Genomic DNA, 21,258 nt, shown 5'->3' on the forward strand with positions numbered 1-21,258 from the left:
AAAACATGGTGCTGCACATCCTATCAAAAAGAAATATATGTAAATGCCAGCACTGCACACTTTCTTGAAAAGTACCCAACTAATACTTGCAGTAAAATTTTGTCCCCATGTTTCATTTGTTTGGGGGCAGTAACTGGCAGGCAGCAACTGTATACTGAAAGATTTTACACTGAGAGAGAGAAGAGGCAGATGAAATGTTATAGTAAATGTTCTCAGAGGTCATCAACAAATGCTGCATAAACATTACTCCAGCTTCTCACTAACAAACTGAGCTTAAATAGCGACTGTTCTATCTCGCGTCTGAAATACTGTTCCAAAAAAAAACAGTACCAGCCTTGTTTTAAATTAAGGGAAAACACTGAAGCTCATTCTTGAACAAGTTGACATCCATTATGTAAATTTGCATGTAAAAAAAAATACAGAGCATTGATATTTAATGTCAGACTAAAGGTTACTTACATGTAGCTTTTTTTTTTCTTTTTTGCTTACTTGCAGATTCAGTCAAATTAGTGGATGTTTCCCTACTTTGTCTGTTAAGGGTTAACACTGACTAGACCATATCTTCTGTTTTTTCTGGAGTCCTACAGTAAAGTCTCTGTGTAACTTAAGACACCACGAAGTCTTTTTGGATAGGAAAACTTCCTTCACTCTGAAAATGGGATCTTCTGTAGCCCTAATCAAAGCCAACTGTACTAATGTTGGCTTCTTGCTGTTTGAGTCTGTGATGCCATCTACACATTCCCCCAGTGACTCTGCAGTATATAGAAAATTAGTGTTGCTTCACCTTGTCTTTGCCAGGCTGTCAGGACCATGAGGATTTTTCAGAATCTTCTCTGGGGGAGATACAGGGCTTTAGTGTCTTCCTGTCTTTTCTCTGCTTAGTTGCAAGCTTTGCTAGGCATATTTGCACTTGTGGGTTTGGGGACTCTCAATAACTCTGGAATACCAAATTGAGTGTAAAATACCCCTGTGTTGCCGAGAACTCCTTGGTTCTGTTCTCTGAGGAGTGAATGTTTGCCCCAGCCCCTAGAGTTAGTCCTGCAATTTGTGGAGACCTGCGTGACCTACCAGATTCTGTTCTGTGTCAATGGCAGCGGGTCAGAAGCTTGAGGGGAAGCCTTGTAGCAACTCCACCCCAGCAGAGGGAGGACTCCTAAAATACGAGATACAAATTTTGCACAGCCCTATAGGTTTATGGGAAGATAGGGTGATAGTTTTGTCTTCAATTAATTCCAAACAAAACCCCACAAATTTTAGGAAATTTTGACTCTGAACTGGGTAGATCAAGCTTGAGACTGAACCTGGTGCAGGTCGAAATTGGTGTTGGCAATTCATTGACACTTTTGCATTTCAGTGAATTAAATGAACCTTACTGTGTTCACAGGACAGAAAAGGAGTTAAATTAAATATTTGCAGGGTAATAATTTAGAATTCAAAACACTTCTGCAGTGAGAATTAATCCAATTTTCCTTTTAGCAGAGTATATTTTGGATTTGAGGAATAAAGGAGCATAGCTATGGTAAGCAATAATTTAGTTCTCTGATTCATAAAGTTGCTCAGTGAGTCATTGAAGCAGATCTCGCTAGTGACTAATATGCATTGATTTAAATGGATTTTATTATCTCATTATGAGGGTTTTTTTGGTGGCTGTGACAGTACACTTCTTCATTGCCTTAACTCAAAAGTTTGAGGGAATTCCTTGTGATAAATCTGGACTTGTAAGTAAACATGCAGCAGTAAGCAAGACCTCGCCCTCCTGCAATTATGTTAGATACTTTGTTTTATTGCCAGGTTCAATCAAGTAGAGTAACAAAATAACATCGATTACAGCTGTGATAAGTAACTTATTATTTACAAGTTTGCTTGTCAAGCAAGTCAGAAGACAAGGTTCTTAAGACTTAAATTCTCCCGTTCCCATCTTGTTTATGCTAAGCTTTTATCTGAATTAAATTTTGGCTTGCAAACGACAAAATTATTAGCCTTTAATTGACTATATTTAATTCCCTTCTTCAGTATTCACTTCAGTATTTATATATGTGACCTGCAGATTGGAGTCTCTGTACCCAAATGGTGTTACCCAGAGAGATACCTGTTTTCTTACACCTTGCACAGCAGGAACACAGGGTGGGATCTGAGAATATGCAAAATGTCAAAACATGTCTGTAGACATTCCAAAGGAATGTCTCTGTATTACTTAGGATCTTGATGTTGTCATGCAGGTAGAAGCTGAGTCCTGAAGAACCCCACCTGCTGTAAGCTTAGCATGGCAAATTAATTTGTTACAGATTATATACTTCTAACTCCAGGTGGTGATAAATGGTAATATTAGGTAACATTCCATCTCTGTCCTTGATTTGTTGTCTGATCTGAGTCAAGCAAAATACTCTGGTTTTCAGTTTGTTTGCAAATAAAGTGAATTCATCACATACTTTGCAGGAATGTGATGAATTAGGTATTGGAGAAATAAAACATGTTGTCAGGATTAGTAAGGGAAGATATGAAGTCATGAAAATGTCTCCATCTCCAAGAACCAAAGTCTGTGGACATTTGAATCTGTGGTTTCTGCCTGTCTACAGAAGGGTCTATTGCAAAATTTACATTCATTTTTGGGTTTGAATTTTGAACACTCCAGGGCTTTCAGGTAGGGCCCATCTCCAGGGAAAATAAAACTTAACCGCAGCCACCAACCCAAAACTGAACCATCAAGTAACCTGAACCCAATTGAGTGAGGTTAAAAAGAGTTTGGTTAAGCGCCTTGTTTTGTTGCCTTTGGCTAGAAAAAGAAGTGGGAGTGAGAGATGCTTTTTTAGATATTTCTGACCTAGGTTAAATTAGGACACTAAAAGTCTTGTGAGGAAGTTTCAAGGGCTGATTGGATTACTCAGAACCCAGCCCAGCCTGTGGAGATGAGTCCAAAGTTCCAGATGGTTTTTAAATTAGAAAGGGAGAGATCTTATGAGGTCTGCATTATTTCTATATAATACTTCCCCTAGTTCCTTATGGGTAAGCCCATCCAAAAGATACTCATCAACATCCCTGAGACACAGGCTTCTTAGTCAGGTTAGCTTGTTTGAATGGGATGAACATTTCCAGAGCTGGTCATCCTGTGGCCTTGCTATCAGTTACCTATTCAAGGAAGAGAAATTAGAATCCTCTTAATACTTCAGAACAGAGGTTGTTCTCTTTCCCAGTAACTCCTCACTATATTAAAAAATTCTTTGTATCATTGGAAGTCAATCTGGTTCACCCTTTTCATCAAATAATAGGAAGGGGTTTTTTTTGGAGGAAGAGTTTGCATTTTTGTATTTTTCTAAGTGGTGTTATATGCAAATTTTAATTTAATTTAATAAGAGTTTGCTTGAAAAGCATAATCTGCTTCCTACCATTCATGCTCCTCGTTTAGCTTTAATGCCACACTTGAAAAAAAATGAAAGCCAGAATGTAAAATCAATAGATGCACATGCCCTCGTATGCCAGCAAAATCCATAATTTTGGGTTATGAATGCTTCAGGAGAACTCAAAACAAACAAAAGCAAGCAAAATAAACAAAAAGCTTGCATGTGCTTCACGCACAAAATCTTAGCAAACACTGACCTGATGCACTCATTTGTAACTTACTTTTCAGTGCAGACTTGGGATTCAGTTAACTGAAGATGTCCCTTTAAAAGTTGCCAAATGATGCGTGACCCATTCTGCCACCCCACCTTCTTTTCCTTGATTAGAAAAGGGAAAGGATGTACTGAAGATAACACTGAGGATGCTTTCCAAATGACCAGAGGAAAAGAAAGAACAAGGAGAAGGGATCATTAAAATGATAAATGATGGTTGGGTTTGCTGTTATTACAGGTTATGTTGTTTTTTCTCAAGGGGAGTGAAGGAGGAGGGGATGCCCTCTTTCCTGTTGGAGAAGCTGTAATCAGCTATAGAACATCCACAGTTTTAGGAAGAAAAGGTCCTGACTGCTGTACAAAGATTGAAGTGTCAAAGTAAAGGTTCATAATGAAATCATAATGAGATTGTGACAAACCAGAAAATAACATGCCATTTCCTAAGAACTTGGAGGAGGCTTAATAAAATGATGCCAAAGTGTTTGTTTGCATAAAGATGAGTGATAGCCCAAATAAAGGCTTCAAATTGTGATAAGAAACACATCTGAATTAATCTTAAATTTTGATTTAATCTATTCCTCTTCCTGTTATTTTGGCCAATATTCTGTTAAGTGGTCTTTGAAACCCTAATTTCTCCAGAACTTGTTGTAATAGGATTATTTAGTATATAAGTGAAATTATCAGCATAATTCTTAACTTCTGTATTCTCTGTCAAACAGTATCAAAAAGAATGTATTTTGGGATGGGGAGGAAACTGCATGACTAGTCTTTTTCAAAATGCCAGTAATTGTGCAGAAACTTCCGGAGTTGGAAACTCAGCTGTTACAAGGCACCATCACTTCAAGTTCAAAGAGGAAACTCCAAAGCCAGGTCACCTAGAAATGTGATTTCTCAGAACCTCTCACACTAGCCAGAGAAGCACAAGTACCTCCTCTTCAAGCAGGGCTTTGCATTGGTTTTGTGCACTTGTGGATGTGTCTGGAGAACAACATTTTTACTCTAAAGCAGAACATTTTAAACTTCTTTTGCTGTTCTTCTGATTTTCTGCTTTTCTCTGATGTGTTCAGGGTCCCTCTCTCTTTGTCACAGCTTCTGCTGTGAGAAATGTTTTCATTGAAAAAAAGTTTGCCCCTCTAAAGAGAAATAATGAAGTTGCAAACTATATAAACAATGGCAGCTAACAGAGAGCACTTGATCTCTAAGAACAATTTTTTCAGAAGTCAAGGAACAAAGAATATTTTAGACGTTGGAGAAGCAAGTAAAAACAAAGTGTTTATAACACAACTTTTTTGGCTTCCATATAGTCTGAGGAAGTCTCAGAAGGATTTCTGCATTTACAAGATTTCAGAGCAACACTTTTTTATCTGTAGATAGGATATAGTGCAAGGTCTTCATCTCAGTCTTCTTAGTTGCAGTGACCAGTGTATATTCAGATGATAAAATTGACACAATCTTACTAATTTTGAATCAGTCTTTGTTAGTTTCTTCCACAGGTGATTGAGACATAGATCTGGGGTATTCATCTAAGCTCCTTGGTCCTTCTGCACCAGACTGAAAGCTTTTAAGTGACAGTCCTTCTACATGGGCTTCTGGTGGTTTGTGCATTTTCTCAGGCCTTTCCTCAAAACCTCAGTGTTTTCTTTCTGAAGGCTTTTTGGACTACAACGTGAAATGTATCTGGAAGGCCTAGACAGTGCAGAGAAAAGAGGTTTGCTGTTCTTCTAGTTGATGAGTGCTTTCTACAAAATTCAAATTTAAAACTTTAAGTTTGTCATTACTTTTTAGATTGCTCGTGTTAGTTCAACTACCCATACTAATGCTGCTGTTGTCTTTTGGACACTGATAAGGCTGTAACATAAGAAGATACTAGGAAGGCACAGCAGTTTTTTTCTATCATCAGTGCTATGCACTCTCCTGTGTAAGAAAAATTCAGCAACCAAGCATGCAATGAATATGCCAAACAAGACTTCAGTAAAGGTGATGCAAATGCATGGCATAGTTTTACATGCAAAAAAAGGACAATCACCAGTTATTCCTCCTTTGTCAATTACATACCTCTCAGGCTCACAAAGAGAAGTTTTCTAACCAGCTGTCAAGCCAGGAACCAGTGCGGAAAATTGTAGGACCAGAGACAAATTGTTTCCCAGAATCCTTGCTGTTTGCCGGCTGTCCAGACCTTAAATTGCAGGACTCACCCTCTCACCTTATCTTCCTGATATCCCACCAGCACTTTCCCACCAGTCCTGCCTGGGTCTTCAGGCATAGAGTAGCTGTGTATGAAATGCCTTTGCATCCTTGGAAGAGGGGAAAGGGTGTTACAAATTATATTATTCAAAGGCAGCTGCTTGAGGACCTGATTTATTCTGCATCCTTTAGGAAAGAAGAGGAAAAAAACATTTCTCTTTTCTGAACCCATTCATTTTGAAAATTAATAAACCCTTTTTTTATCCACTCACACTGCCGGCTGACCTGTTTTTATTGTACACTGAAGTGCAATAAAATAACAAAAGGCAGTACTGTGAAGAAAAACTCAGAGGCTTTATTTGAATGCATAACAAAGGTTGTTTACTTTGAAAGAACAGTAACAATGTAATGAATGTCTGGTGCAGAGTTAAGTACACCCTTGTCCAAATTTGATTTATGTGATCATTTCTGGATATTAACTCAACCATTGTTAGCATAACCTCCATCATTTTTATATTCATGCTGCCTGTGGGCACGTGCTAGTGCAGCAGTGTGAAAGAAATGTGAAATAAAACTGGTAGCAGTTCCCAGTGCAGGAAAACTCTTTTCCTGAAATAACAGAGGTTGGTGTGTAGTGAGGCACAGATCAATTTAAGGCGAGAAGATCTGTGTAACTGGAGGAGCTGTGTTGGGAGAAAGAAGGCAGCCATTGATTTCTGCAGCTTATTAACCTCTTGAGGGCCACGTGCAGTAATGCAGACATCATCCATGGTCTGCTGGCGTGTGCGTGCGTGCATGATGTGGCTGTCAAATTACCTGCAGAAAAATGCAGCCACTTGGGTTGCCTGCTAAAACACAGGAGAAACGCTGCAAGCTCAGGCCATCTGAGCTTTTGAAGGCAGAAGTTGAGCTTTGTGAGGAATGCTGGTAGGAACACTTCTGTACACATGTGTGTAATTCATACAAGATGTCTGTGTAATTCACACAGTAACTTTCTTCAGTGTACAGAGGAGGGTTTCTGCAGCCCCTCTGCTAGGCAGTCATGCAGTAGCATGAGAATGGGTATCTTTTAAGAGATGGAGTTTTTTTAAGTAAGCAAAACATTCAGAAGTTGCCGCAATGACTAAAGTTAAACACAGTTCTGGAGGGAAGTTTTATGGGTATAAACAAAAGACATTCTTGGTTGTCTTTCACGTTCATTCCAAAATTGCCTGTAATTACTAAATCCTTCCCATGTGAGTTTTGCAGATCATGGTCTTTAACCAGATGCTATAGCATATGTTCTGGTATCCATAGTTCCACAGCTGAAGTTCAAGGATATCTGCAGTAATATTTTTTATTAATTTACTTTGTTATTCAGTTTCATCTAAAGGCACTGTATGACTTGTAACGTGTCATCATCAAAATTTTATATTTATGATTTAAATTGAAATTTACAGTTGTCAATAAAGTAGTATGTTCAGCATTTTACTTTAAGTCATTCACATAAATCCTTAATTTCATCTTCAAACTGCATCTTGATTTTATGTCAGCTGGTAGATCCCATATGTTGGGAATGGCTTTTTGCTTCTGGGAGATTCAGATGCACCTGCTGAGCTGAGAGCAGAATTTAGGTGTTCACTTTTAGCTGCACTGCCTTTTGGTGTTCTGTTCTAATTAACCTTTTTCTCTCAACTTCATATAGTTGTGCTTTTCCTTTATTTTGTTTGACACTGATTTTGGAATGGGAAAGAGAAAATGCTAGTGAGATTATACTTGTTTGGGGTGTGTTGTGCTCAGAGAAGGGCAGCTACAGTCCAATTTTATGCAAGACACCATCATAATAAAATACATTATTGTGGATGTCAGAGTAATCTGAGATGGGTCATAGCAATCAGCTGATAAGTCCTGTGATTCAGAAGCAAATCAGTTATTACTGAAATGGCCCAAAGGATGTGATTTTAACATAATATTCTTTTAAGTTGACATCCAGAGTTTGCACGTGGATAGCCTACAGTGCTGGATTTGGGCTGTTCTGTCAAGAGCCCAGTTTTGAAAATACATTTTATGCAATTCTTTATCAGTATTATGAACTTCTTCTGTTATGAATGAAAATACAGATCAACAAATTATTGTGGGTAATATTTTTTGTATAAGATATTAGAGTACAGTGCTCGCCTGAAACATCATCTCGGGTTTCAGGGGCACTGTGTGCTGATGACTAAATTGGAATTGAGACCCATGAAAACCATACAGAGCAATGGGCAGCAAGTTCGGTGGTGCAATTCAGAAAATATGTTTCATAATAAAAAGTTACTTGTTTCTATCTGACCTGTTCGTGCTTTGGCAAGTATTATTTATGCTACTGAAATGATCTGGTAATCCAAAGGATAAAATAAACACTTCTTCATAATCCAATGTACAGCTGCTTGTTGGGACTGAAGCCAAACCTTCATCTTCAGATCATCCACAGCAACTCTATATGTGAGTTTTAAAGACAGTTTAAGAGAGTGTAGGTGGTGATTTCAGTCATCTGTCTTCAACTGAAAAAACAGATATTAACTTAGATAAAAATTAGTGAGAGCAGCTTCTAATTTTTAATGTAAAAAGTGAATTTTTTGTACTTTAAAATTTAAACTTGTTACCTGAAAGTAGTGACAGCTTGTGGATAAGATGGAAATAGGAAAGTTGGAAAGTTGAGAAACAGCTAACACAAGTTTAAAAAGTGAATTTATTTTAAGAGTGTTTTGTTATCCAGGAATTAAACTGAATGCCAGCCATTTCATAGCAGCCCTATATAAATGAAAAGAAATAAGAAAACAAGTCTACTGGTTCCTCCATGTGTCGCTGCCACTGGGTAACTGTTCACACCTACATTAGTCACTCCTTCAACAGGCCATGAAATTGTTCCAGCTTTTAAAATGTGTGAGAAAATCAAGGCAGGTGCTGGCACATCATAAATGAAAACCTGACCTTCAGGCTAGTACAGTAGTGGTGTTGTTACTGTTTTCATTCTGGAAACCACATGGCTTGTCAAGATGCAATGAAGTTATTTTGTGCTTTTATATTATTAAAACTCAGTGAGGTCTTTGGGCTGCACATGAGAACCATGAGGCTTACTTGGTGTTGGAAGTTTTGTTGATCCTCAGTACATAGGATGGCTTTTTGGATGTTGTTGCTGACTTTTTGCCCCTCAGTAGCTGCTGGATTACTTAATAAGGAAGAAACTTGCTACAGAGGGTGCTTGCTGCTGTTAGAGAAATCAAATCCTGAACCATCCATGATCCAAAAAAACCTTAGCGACTTCTCTGGAAATCCTCTCAGAATAATACCACCCATAGAAACAGCAGACAAAGTGATATTTTAATGTCACAGTAGACCAGACATTCAGTGTTTTTTCATAAAAATAGATGGAAAAATAAAAAAACAGAGAGTCAGCTTCAGTGTGTAGATATTTTTCATGAGCTCTTATTTAAATCAGTGCATTGCTATGGAGCTTCTTATCTCAAGAAATCATGACTTTTCTCTCAAAGGACTGTTTAATCTTCAGTTTCTTACAAGGTCTGTTTTACAAATAAAACTGTATTGTATCTTGCTACCTTTGACCAACTGTCCAGTTTCTGTCCTCTCTTTTTTCCAAAACTTATACCAGACTGCAACATGAAAACACCGCAACTGAGTGTGAGGTTCTATTAAAAGTTCAGATGAAATTACCTAAATCATTATGAGTTTTAGAAAGCCTCCATATTTTTCTTACTAATAATAAGGTAATTTAATTACTCTAATTAGTGATTTAATCACTGTATAAAACTGCCTTGGTTTTTGTGTCACATTTAGCCCTATATGAAAATCTCCGAATACAGCATTAAGGAATTAGAATTATCCTGGTACTGAGTGAAAAGAACATATTCAGTTGTGTAACCAGAAATGCCTGTATTATCTGAATATACCTGCTTTCCTCATTGCACAGCTGAAATATTTTCTTCATTTATAATTTGCTTTAATATGTAGAAATTACAGCAGACAATGCAATAGGATTATTAATCTATTCTTATTTCTTTCTCTCTTTTATTTCCTTTTCCAAAAGTGGGTCACACATTTGTGTTTTCAAACTGTATTTTGAGTTCTCTTTTGGTGTCGCTTTTTTGATTTTATACCCAAGATCACCTTGGGTATAAAGATTACCTGTGCAATTTTTAATATATTCCAATGACACCTCCTGTGAGGTATCAAAGTAATGTTATTTTCAGGTGTGTAGTTAGGGAACAGAGGCAGAGAGGGTAAGAGCAGCTTTGCTCTACCTAGCTCTGCCTGGTCATCTAGGCTCTCCCTAACACCTGCAGTTAGGAGATGTATCACCCCCTTCCCCCAGGTGACTGAGCTGGGTCACAGTAAAGGCTGTGGCAGGCTGTGTACCGAACTCAGCTCTTCCAAAACCTACAATAGTATTCTCTTCCCTGGAACATATTTCCTCTCTAAAATAAACAATTATATTATGCTGAAGTGATTTGAATACAGCTCCTTCATGTGGCTTGGCAAGAAGTGTGAACTTCATGATTTTTGTATTACTATTTTAAAGTGTTTGATATTTCTCATATTAAACTGACAATGTCATCCATCACCTCGGGTTTCATGGTTTCTGTACTGATTGCTTTTCACAGATACTGCACTTTCAGGGGAAGTCGGCACCAAGAAAAAAGTGAAAAGACTGTTAAGTTTCCAGAGATATTTCCATGCATCCCGGTTACTGCGTGGAATTGTACCACAAGCCTCTCTCTACCTACTGGATGAGGACTACCTTGGGCAAGCAAGGGTAAGACAGGTCTCCAGCTCTCCATTTCTTTTAATAATACTACAGAGAGTGTCAGTTTTGTTTTAGTCTTCAGATAACCAAATTCCTGGCTGATCTTTCTTAAATGGGCCACGTTATGTGCCTATCTCTCAACAAACAGATTGTCCATTCCTCATTTGTGGTTACAGCCTAAAGGCTTAGGTCTCAAAGCAACAGAAAATGTTGCTAAATCTACTCAGCATTTGCAGATTCCAACAACTGAAATTATATATGGATTTATTAAAGAATGAAGGATTTCAGTAAAGTTACTGATTTAAGTGCAGCCCCGACACAGCATTTAGTTCATCCACTTGAAAAAAGACAGGTGTCTCTCATCTGCTATGGAACAGCTATTGGGAAACCCACAACAGGTCTCCATAGTGGCAAAGGCTAGGAAGTGTGGAGCGTTGACTGCAAACTTCACAGTGATCAAAATATAATTATCTTATTCTGCAGCTCTTACACCTACTTTGAATGGTTTTTCTAGCAAAACTTTCACAATTGATGGCGTTGGGATTATATGCCTATGCAATTTTTATTCTCTGCTGGAGGAGATTATGTGCCAGGCGTTGGAAAGAAGTTAAGAGTCCAGAACTGTTTGAATGTACATTAGAGATGGGAGTGAATGTGTATTTCATTCACACATACATCACTGTAGGTCATAGAGGTAGTCCAGAATCAGTCTCCTGACTCAACTGATGTAGCTGTAAAACACTGCAGTTGCAGGTAATGATGGATTCTTCTGCATGTCTGAGTGGACTTAACAGTAGCACTGTATCTAAATTTATAAAAGCTATTCCTGTGTACTACTTTGTTTAGCACATTGTAACTCATATTCACCATGAGAGCTAAGATTTTAAAACACTGTATTAAAAATCTAAGAGAATTTGCACTGAAAATCTGGGGACGTGAAGAAACAATGAAGCATTTGTGCAGTAAGAGGGAATATTTTCATAATATTTTGGTTTATATTATTCATTACTTTGAATTCCATTTAGAGGCATTTTTAGTGTTATGTTCAAAATCATCTCAGCTAAAAGTGCAACTGATATTTTTTGCAGTACAGCCGCATGAGCCTGATTTCTGATATCTCAAATATGACTTCTATAGGTTTCTCAAAAAAAACTTTAAAGCTGTAATTACCAATCCTGTGACTGATTAATGTGGAATAATAATAAAAATCTGCTTTACAGTGTGACATACCAGTCATTGGCCTTTTCACATTTACTTTTTCCAGCATATGCTATCCAAAGTGGGAATGTGGGATTTTGACATCTTCTTGTTTGATCGCTTGACAAATGGTAAGTAATTTTTTTTAAGTCTTTATTTCAGTCTCTCTCATATATGACTAGTCAAAAAATCCATAATTAATTGTTTGCTAAATGTTTCCAGTTCAGGTTACTGAAGAGAAATTGGCCACATTTAACCTCTATTAAAATCACATCCTGGAGCTTTTTCAGGCTTTTCCTGAACTATAGGGTAATGTTTCAAGTGTGGTTTTGTACTAATCTAATCCCCTACATTTGTTGTTGTCACCTTTTCAAGAGATGTTTCTGTTTCATTTGCCTGTGAAACTCCCAAGCCACTTTAAATACACCTGTTAGATATAATAAATCCAGATCTCCATAATCTGTCAATTTCTATCAATACTAAAGACATTTGAGTGAAGGTACCCTCGCTTGTGTTCAGCAGCAAAAATTAGGAAATTTATTTAGAGAGTAAAAATCCCTGAAATGTTTTCTCAAAATACATGCCTGTAAAACCATCCCACTTCCCCACAAATGTCCAGACAATACCCCTTGATCGGGTAACTGCTGGAGAGGGTAATGATCACACCTTTCCCGTTTCTGTACTGCTCAGAGAATTGAGATCCCTCATTCCTCACTCCAGTCTGATTAGGTTTGACTGGGGCAGAAGATGTAGAAAAAAGTTGGTTTAGAGGCTCATTCAGCTGAGTGACTGGCAGTGAAGAGTGAAAAGGATTGCAAATTGCCTGGGAAGCAAAAGCATAGTTCTTCTAAATTATCTTTCTGTGCCCCTGCTCAGTAGTCAAGACCAAGTAAGTTTCCATGTGTTCTTCATGGAAGATATTTATTTTCCTTCCTGAGTTACATTAAATAAGAAAAGACTCCCTTCAAACTTTGTTTATGTGTAGTATGGGTTGGTTGGTTTGGGGTTTTTTAACTTTTATGGAAACAGTGACGCTGAATTAAGCAGTGCAAACTTTTTAAAATACTGTGTTTATGTATAGCAGATCATGTAATACTAGTAAGGCTCAATTTTGCCAGTGTTCCCAGTATTGGATTTACACTAAGGCCAGTGCAGCATTACAGTGAGACTTGAGACTGCAAATGCTGCAACTCATTTTTCCTGTCTGTGTCATTGTTATGAGATGCAGTTGTAGCTGAGCTAGGTTACATGGGTTAATTACATGTTTGTGCAGCCATATGCAAAATAAGAAAAAATCATTCCAAACTCCTGATTTTTTAGTAATTAATTAATTAGTACAGTATGGCAAATCCAAGTGGCAGAAAAGCCACTCTTGTTTCTGTTGTTTCTGAAGATAGACCTGAATTATGAAAATGGTGTTGCTCTCAGACAAGCCTGTCAAAGATTTTGTTAAAACCATATCAGTTTGCCTTCTTCCAGTTAAAACCACAGTTTGCCTGTCATGTTGAAACAGCAAATGTGTCTTTATGGCATCTAGACACAAGAATGGCACTCCATTGGTACAACCTTTCCATCAAGTCTTGATTACATATAGGAGTAATTTGTATAAGTGACTTCTGAGTACATGAGAGTCATCTAAGCTCACTTCATTGGAGATGAGGTGATAGGAGCTGACTAATAGGAAATTACCCAGATTTTTAGCCTTGCTTGGTTTGTAACTACCTGTAAAGGGAATCTAAGAGTTTTTCCTTTCTCCTTTTAGGAAACAGTCTTGTAACACTGCTTTGTCACCTCTTCAATGTGCATGGACTTATTCACCATTTCCAGTTAGACATGGTTACATTACACAGGTTTTTTGGTAAGTGCACACCTCAACACCATCTTTGAATGAAGTTTATAGCTTAAGTAGAGCATCAGAGAAGGCACTGGCTTGGTCTATCTACGTAAAAATGATGATGTAGTTGGAAATAATTCAGTAAAAGATGTCCATGATACGTATCAGCATACAGTTTGCAGACACTCAAGTACTTGGTTCAGTACCTAGTCAGTGGAGGGATTTCAAAAGGCTCTGCATTGGGCTGAAGCATCCCACCACCACAGTCACACTGGTGATTTAAAGTAAAATATGCCATGCAGAAATGTGGCTGGCTCAGGCCCACACAGACAGACACTGCAGAACCTACGCGTGCACAGTACAATTGTGGTGCAGCGTAATTATTTTAGTGACTAAAAGACCACTGAGACCCAGGGCACTTAAAAGCTTATGTGCAAAATTTAACAAATTATATCAAGCTGTCCTGTCTACACTGAACAGTGTTGATGAAAGCCCCTGCTGCTGTTACTGCCAACAGAAATATTAGCCCCATGCTGTCAGTGAACCAAAAGAAGAAATTGGCCAAAATCAATTACTTTTTGCATCACTTTTTGAAAGCAGCTAAATGCCAGTTTTTCAGGCTGTCAGGCAGAGTTTCCAAAGCAGGGTCTCTTTAAGACTGCCTAATTGTTGCTTCTGGAAAGTGTTCCTCTGGTGCGGAGACAGACAAAATCTCCCTGCTGTTTCTAACTCCTGTGGGCAGACGTGAAGCGGACAGTCAAGCAATTAGAGCTAGTGGTCTAAACTCCCAGTTTAAGGGATTACCCACTGTACCTCCAGATGCTTGTGTGGCTGGAAACAGACAGAAGGCTTGGACTTTCTGTGGTGCTCCTTGTGCTGGCAGCGAGCGCCATGGGAAATCTGCCCGTTGGCTTTCCATTCGATTAATTGGATCGTGTCTAGGAGAGCGCCTTAGGCACAATCACATGCAGCTTCCAGCGCTCACGTGGTGCTGTCCCACGACCACGTAATGGTGCACACATTGCTGCAAGGCACAGAGGGATGTGAAGCACACATCTCAATGATTTTTCTGTCTGAGAGAAAGCTGAGAGTTAAGAGGTTGGTGCTCCTGGTCCAGCTGGACCAGTTCCAGCGCTGCAAACTGAAGCAAGAGGGACTGGCATTTTAAAATGAAAACACAGATTTGACTAAAATTGTCACAGGAGATTTTGCTGTGAATACCCCAATGCTGGGGTTTTTTTTAATTCTTCCCTTGGGGATGTAGGAATGCCTCTGCCTGTAGTTCATCACTCAAATAACAAATCATGGCAGGATATCAGAGTCCCACTCCCTGCTGCTGTAAAATAGGTGGTACTGCCTTAATGGCACACTACTACCCTACAACAGCAGGCTAAATAATTACACTCCGTTGTGGATAAATTTGCCTCTCTTCCTTGTTTATTTTACTCCTCAATGAGAGCCTTCACTAAGGCAAGAAAGAGGTGATTTATGCGCTAGACCCAGTATATCCCCTTGGGCCTCACAAATCCTTTCATGCATTTTTTTCTCTAAAGGTACCCCGATAAAAGCAGTAATTTAAATAAGCTACAGCTATTTGAAGGAACTCCTCAGGCGGCTGACTGCAAAACCTCAGATTGTATTTTAAGTCCAGTTCCCACTTGTGGCCATGGCATTCAGAGACAAAAGGATCTTTGTTTTCTGTTTTGATTCGCAGTTATGGTTCAAGAAGATTACCATAGCCAGAACCCATACCACAATGCTGTCCATGCTGCTGATGTCACACAAGCTATGCACTGCTATCTGAGGGAGCCCAAGGTAATGACAACCTTTCACACTGATGCTGCTTTCAGATAGTGCTCACATTTTTTTTCTCAGGGTTGAAATAAAAGCCCCAGGAGATACTTCCAGACAGCAGAAAGTGATGGCGTGCTGGAAGTCAGCAACAAGTCAGGAGCAGCCTTGTCTACAGATTACAGATGTTTCAGTCAAGCTCTGAGAGTCACTTCTCATCACGCAGGCATCCTGTCTAATTGCTGCCATGTAAGCTCCAGCCACCATGGCGCTGTGACCCAGCCACCCACTGGTGGCTGCAGCTCTTCTCCCATCAAACTCAGAAGGAGGCCATGCATGTCTGTGCCTCAGCCACCTCAGAGCATAAGCTCCCCACATCACTATTTCAAAATACCAAATTAGGCGCAATTTCACCAGGGAAGGGGAAAACAGTCCCTTCAGATGGGTCTGTTGCAAGGCTGTCCTCTGCATGGCTGCTGCAAGTTCTCACAGCATCAGAGTGGTGTTGGCTTGTGTGTTACTGGAGGGCACTGTGATACTGCCATGCTGAGCCACAGTATAAGAACATAACTTACCCTTTTCTAGATTGGCTCAAATGAAGGGACAGAACTAGCAGTTTGTTACACAAGAATATAGCAATGGTGAGGACATGAGCAGGCCCCACTTTTCTTGTATTTTCATCTCCTGCAAGATCTGCAAGTCCTTTCTTGCCAGGAAGTGCAGAGGACAGACAACAGACAGCAGAACCTGGACCATACTGCTCATCAGCTCTGACCTCAGTATGCTTCTTTCATCTCATATACCTGTACTCTCTACAGACTCATTGGCCTGGTAATAACTGCCTCACTCTCACAAACAGAAAATGCTAAGACTACCTTTTTCTGCTTCTAAATGAGCCTTGTAGCAGAAAAAAATCTGGACAGGGTTTCCAACTTGAATGTTTGAAGTTAGAGAGGTAAATTATGTTCTCTAATAATATACATATACTTGAACTGAGATAGATATTTAACAGCCAAGGCTGAAATTTCAGAAGTTGATAAACTCTGCATTTTATAACACAGTGCTATGCTAGAGAATTGAAGCCTGATTTTTTGTTGGTTTTACTAAATTCTGGGAGAGGCCGAGCTCTTACAAGGGATGCTGACATATGCCAACCTGCCAGCCTACCTGTTTGCTTTTTAAACCAAATGAGACTATGCTGAAGCCCTTCTATTACAACCATCCTTATATTGCCATGAGTAATAAAGAGATAAGAAATACAAACTGTAATAAAAGATGATAATGTAGTATATATCTCTATAGATGTATGTTCAACATTTACCTTAAAAACATTGTTCACAAAATTTATACTTGACATATGTGCACAAATGCCAGCACACCCATTCTGTGCCATGATGTCAGCTGGTTTGTTTATTTACAAAAAAATATTTACTGTTCCTGTTCTTGTTGTGATTAATGTGTGATGATTCAGCTTGCCAACTTCCTCACCCCATCGGACATCATGCTCGGACTGCTCGCTGCTGCAGCTCATGACGTGGATCACCCAGGGGTCAACCAACCCTTTCTGATTAAAACTAAACACCACCTTGCCAGCTTGTACCAGGTAAAACTGCTCATCAAGTTGCTAACGTAAAAAATGCAGTCAAGGAGAGTTTAAGCAATTTGCAGTGAACTTTTAATGCCAAAATCTGGTAGTGGGAGGATGTGGGTCAAGTGATCCTGCACTTTGGAGTCTGGACAGTTTCAGTCAAGCACCTCACTGGATGTTACTTCTTAAAGCAAAGCTGATACAGGAGAAGAGGTGGAAATGTCACATTTTTTTTAGACGACATTTAAGCCAGATCAGTTGTCTGGGTTGTTTTTGCTGTAGATATCTGGGGTGAGGAACTGTGGATAGGACATTTAAAATCTTGACAAGAGAATCTCATCTTCTTTCAGTGAGCAGATAAGCTGCAGGCATGCTCTAAATTGGTATTGCATTAAAGGAAACCTTTGATTTGTAAGGCTGTAGTAAAATTAAACACTTAATGAACACCGCATTAAAAAAAAGACAGACAGATGAAACCAAAGGAAAAGTCTTAGACATTTACAGTAACATTCCTTGAGATACAAAGAAAGAACTTCAAGCCACTAGGTCACACCACAGGCTGTCTAGACCAGTGTCCTGTTTCTAAGAGCAGCCAGTAAAAGATCTCAGAGAGAAACATAAGTCTGGGATCAGTACAGAGTTGTCCTTCACCTACTATCCATCCTTTCAGCTCTGGCAAGCAGTGGTAGAAAACTTCCTGAAACAAAAACACAGACTCGCTTGTTCCGTAACTAGCAATGAACCCATGCTGCCTGATTTTTGTGGTGCTTTTTGAATATATTTGAGATTTTGCCCCATGGCAATCATTGTGGCTTTGTATTTTATCTAAAACTGTCCTGTGAGTATAATCTCCACACACATGTGTACGTTGTTATTATATATGCACATCTCTCTATTCCTTGCATTGTACTTATATATACAATGTGCCAGAGCAATTTTCTGCCAGAGTAGATCTTCATTTTGGTTGCACTAGCCATAATTCACAGGTAATAAATGGAGTTAGTAGTGATTTCTAGCCTTTAGAATCACAGACTCATAGAATCATGAAGGTTGGAAGAGACCTTTAAGATCATCATGTCCAACCCAACTGTTCACCCAGCACCAGATCCAGACACCTCTTAAGCACCTCCAGGAATGGTGACTCCACCACGTCCCTGGGCAACCTATTTCAGTGCCTGACCACCCTAACAGACAATTTTTTTCTACTATCTAATCTGAATCTCCCCCGTCTGAGCTTAAGGCCATTCGCTCTGGTCCTCTCACTGCAGGCACAGAAGGAGAGACTGGCCCCATCTCCCTGCAGCCTCTTTTCAGGTAGGTGTAGGGAGCAATCAGGTCCCCCCTGAGCCACCTTTTCTCCAGGCTAAACATCCTCAGCTCCCTCAGCCACTCCTTATAAGACGTTCTTTGGTCCTTTCATGAGTCTTGTTGCCCTTCTCTGGACATGCTCTAGCACTCAGTGTCCTTTTTAAAGTGAGGGGCCAAGAACTGGACACAGCATTCAAGGTGTGGCCTCGCCAGTGTCGAGTACAGGGAGACAGTCACTGCCCTGGCCACACTATTCCTTATACAGGCCAGGATGCCATTGTTCTTCTTGGCCACCTGGGCACACAGTGAATCATGTTCAGTCAGCTGCCAGCCCCCACTCCCACTGGGCTGCTTTCCAGCCACTTCTGAAGAGTCAGTTTCAGCCTTTGTGGAGGTTGACAGAAACAGAATATCCCGCATTAAAAATTAACCTACCTGAAGAAGACTCACTAATATCTACATACACATACATAGCCAATTGAGAGATTGCTGTGATGTGCTTACTGCTTGATAAGAGAGCCTCTCTTTTTCTACCCTACACAAGCAACATTTGGGTTTTCCCGTAAGACGTTGGTTGTGTAATGGTGCAACTGTACTGCCCTCAGACATGGGAATGGGCTGGATTGTGGGAGCCCCAGCCAAGGCACAGTTTATGCTCAAACACTGAAAATTTTGTGATTGGCCTCATCATAAGCTGATGCAGCTTATTATGTCATACCCATATGTTTCTGGTCCAGAAACATATGGGTATGACATAATAGGTTTCTGGTCTTTTCTAAGCCAGGCCAGCTGAGTGAAGAGGGAAAAAAAAGCCAGGGGCCTAAGCCATGGTACTTTGGCAATGCTAAGGGTGCTTTGAAGAGGAATGAGTAGAGCCATTCCACAAAACCCATTGTTTTTTGGAAAGGTACAGACAATTCCTTCTCAAGTTAATGGTGGCAAACAGCACTTCATAATTAGGTTGAAAAATCAGGCTAATCTGAAAGACATACAGCTAAAATACTGGTATCTTGGAGAAGTGGTTTCTGCTCAGGTATTTGGGGTTGAATATACTTACAAATATTGGTTAGAAAAGGCAGTGACAAAGCAGAAAATGAAATCTTTCAACAGCAAATGAGATCTGAAGTACCCTACTTTAGACATGCACTGGCAAGTTTGAGTTATTTTAACTGAAAATGATCCCACATTGTTTCCAAAGATTTTAGTAGTATACAGTATATGGATGCCAATAAAAATAACTCCTGGAAAAAAGTTTTGCTGAAAACATTTTTAGTCAAAAACTTAGATTTAGTGAATAGTCTTTCAAACTTGTACTTTAACATCTGCTTGAAACTGAAACAAAGTTCTTAGGTTTTTGGTTTTTAAGTAGCAGAGACACAGAACTGCAGGGATTAATCAGCAAAAGGATCAAATGAAAGTAAGTTTTAACAGAGCTGGCAGTCATCTGTCTTTGAGACAGTGGACTTATCCATGTATGGCATTTCTATGCTTTTAAATGTCTCTTGACATTTAAATTCAAACTTTACATTTACATTTGGAAGAAAAGGTTTTGCAAAATGAGGTAGGTCAGTTCATGACAAAGATGTAAAGTGTTTGACAGCTTCTGAAGTGCATATGTGAGAAGAGTCATATTTCAGGAGGACATCACCAAGACGGAGCTTTCAGTATTTATTTTCAAACTAAATCTGTATTTTATGATGCAAAAAACTTTGTTTTGTAATCTGTAGGGTAATTTTCTAAGGTCTGTTGCACGTGATTGCACACACCATAATTTTCTAGAAAGATAAAAGCAGTTCATTGAAGTCTCCAGCATTACAAGGACAGTTAAGAGCATAGAAGGTGACTCTGGTGGTCTGGAGGTCTCTTAATTTTCCTGTGAGGAGCACAACAACATTCCTTGTAATGTGGTGCAGACTTTGCTTCTAACTTGCATTGTCTGGCTTTTAAATGAAGGGTAAAACTTTAGAAGTGTGGATAGATCACATATCTGTAGTACAAAACATTTCAGAAAACTATGAAAGGACACTTTACAACTTTAATGTGGGTAGGCTGGAAATAGGAAAGTACATTTTGGGCATCAGTAAAAACAGTACTCTTATGCAATCTTCCTTAAAAGCAACACTTCCAATAATAAGTGTCATTTTTTACTATTTAACATTGTGTAGTTAAACCAACTGCTCAATGAGTAAGAATAGATTGAAGAGATTGAAAGAAAGTCTGATTCCCTTTGACTTTGAATTAAAGTTTAAGTTTGCTCTGCACCTAGTTAGTAGCAAGTCTCCCCTCTCTTCAAGATACTGTTCTTTTTCCAGTATGTATGTTGAATGCAGTGGTTCGAATAGCTCAGACTAAGTAACAGATATTGTGGTAGCTTAAGTAAAATAAACTGTCATAGTCCTGAAGTCTCTGTTATAGCAATCTACTGCGATGTGTAGGGCTGTAAATGTGATAGAAGCTTCCTGTAGTGCAGCCTTTAAAGCAAAGCTGCATTACTCAGTTTTTTAAAAAACCAAAACACCACATGAAGCAGAGCTGGGAGCCCTGGTCTGCAGGCTGGCACGGAGACTTTCCCTGCATGGACTGTCTCCCATCAGCCTGGGTGACCAGATAGCTCATGGCAATCAGTCTTAATAAAGCACTAGTGTGTTCCTAGGGGGAATAGCTGACTCTACTAATTGCTGGCAGCCACTTCAGGGATCCTGGCTCCTTACATTTAAGAGGAGAATCATATGACTTCATGCTTGTTGTTGCTTGTTAACGTGACCTTTCCTTTTCCCTCCTCCCTGTAGTTTCAGTGTGGGAAACTAAACAGTGCGGCAGTATCAATTTGAGGTTCCCTTTATAGCAGCAGGCAAAGTGCAGAAACTTAGAGAAGTGCAAATACTCTGAGATGACTACCTGAGTGTGCTTTTTCCTGTGAGTAACTACTAATTGGATGCTGGAAGGGTCTCAGATGCCGACATCA

General features: G+C 39.3%; 1 protein-coding gene across 2 annotated transcripts in view; it reads left to right on the forward strand.

Moving 5' to 3' along the window:
- PDE7B (phosphodiesterase 7B) overlaps window positions 1–21,258 on the forward strand; it is a 170,194-nt gene that overhangs the window by 134,353 nt on the left and 14,583 nt on the right. For both annotated transcript variants that reach the window (XM_031056267.1, XM_005420075.2), the window contains exons 5-9: window positions 10,433–10,584; window positions 11,840–11,903; window positions 13,535–13,630; window positions 15,321–15,421; window positions 16,869–17,000. In XM_031056267.1, coding sequence (XP_030912127.1) covers window positions 10,433–10,584; window positions 11,840–11,903; window positions 13,535–13,630; window positions 15,321–15,421; window positions 16,869–17,000 — 545 coding nt within the window. The remainder of the gene's footprint in view (window positions 1–10,432; window positions 10,585–11,839; window positions 11,904–13,534; window positions 13,631–15,320; window positions 15,422–16,868; window positions 17,001–21,258) is intronic.

This window comes from Geospiza fortis, unplaced genomic scaffold (genome assembly GCF_000277835.1).
Source record: "Geospiza fortis unplaced genomic scaffold, GeoFor_1.0 scaffold162, whole genome shotgun sequence".
NCBI lineage: Eukaryota > Metazoa > Chordata > Aves > Passeriformes > Thraupidae > Geospiza > Geospiza fortis.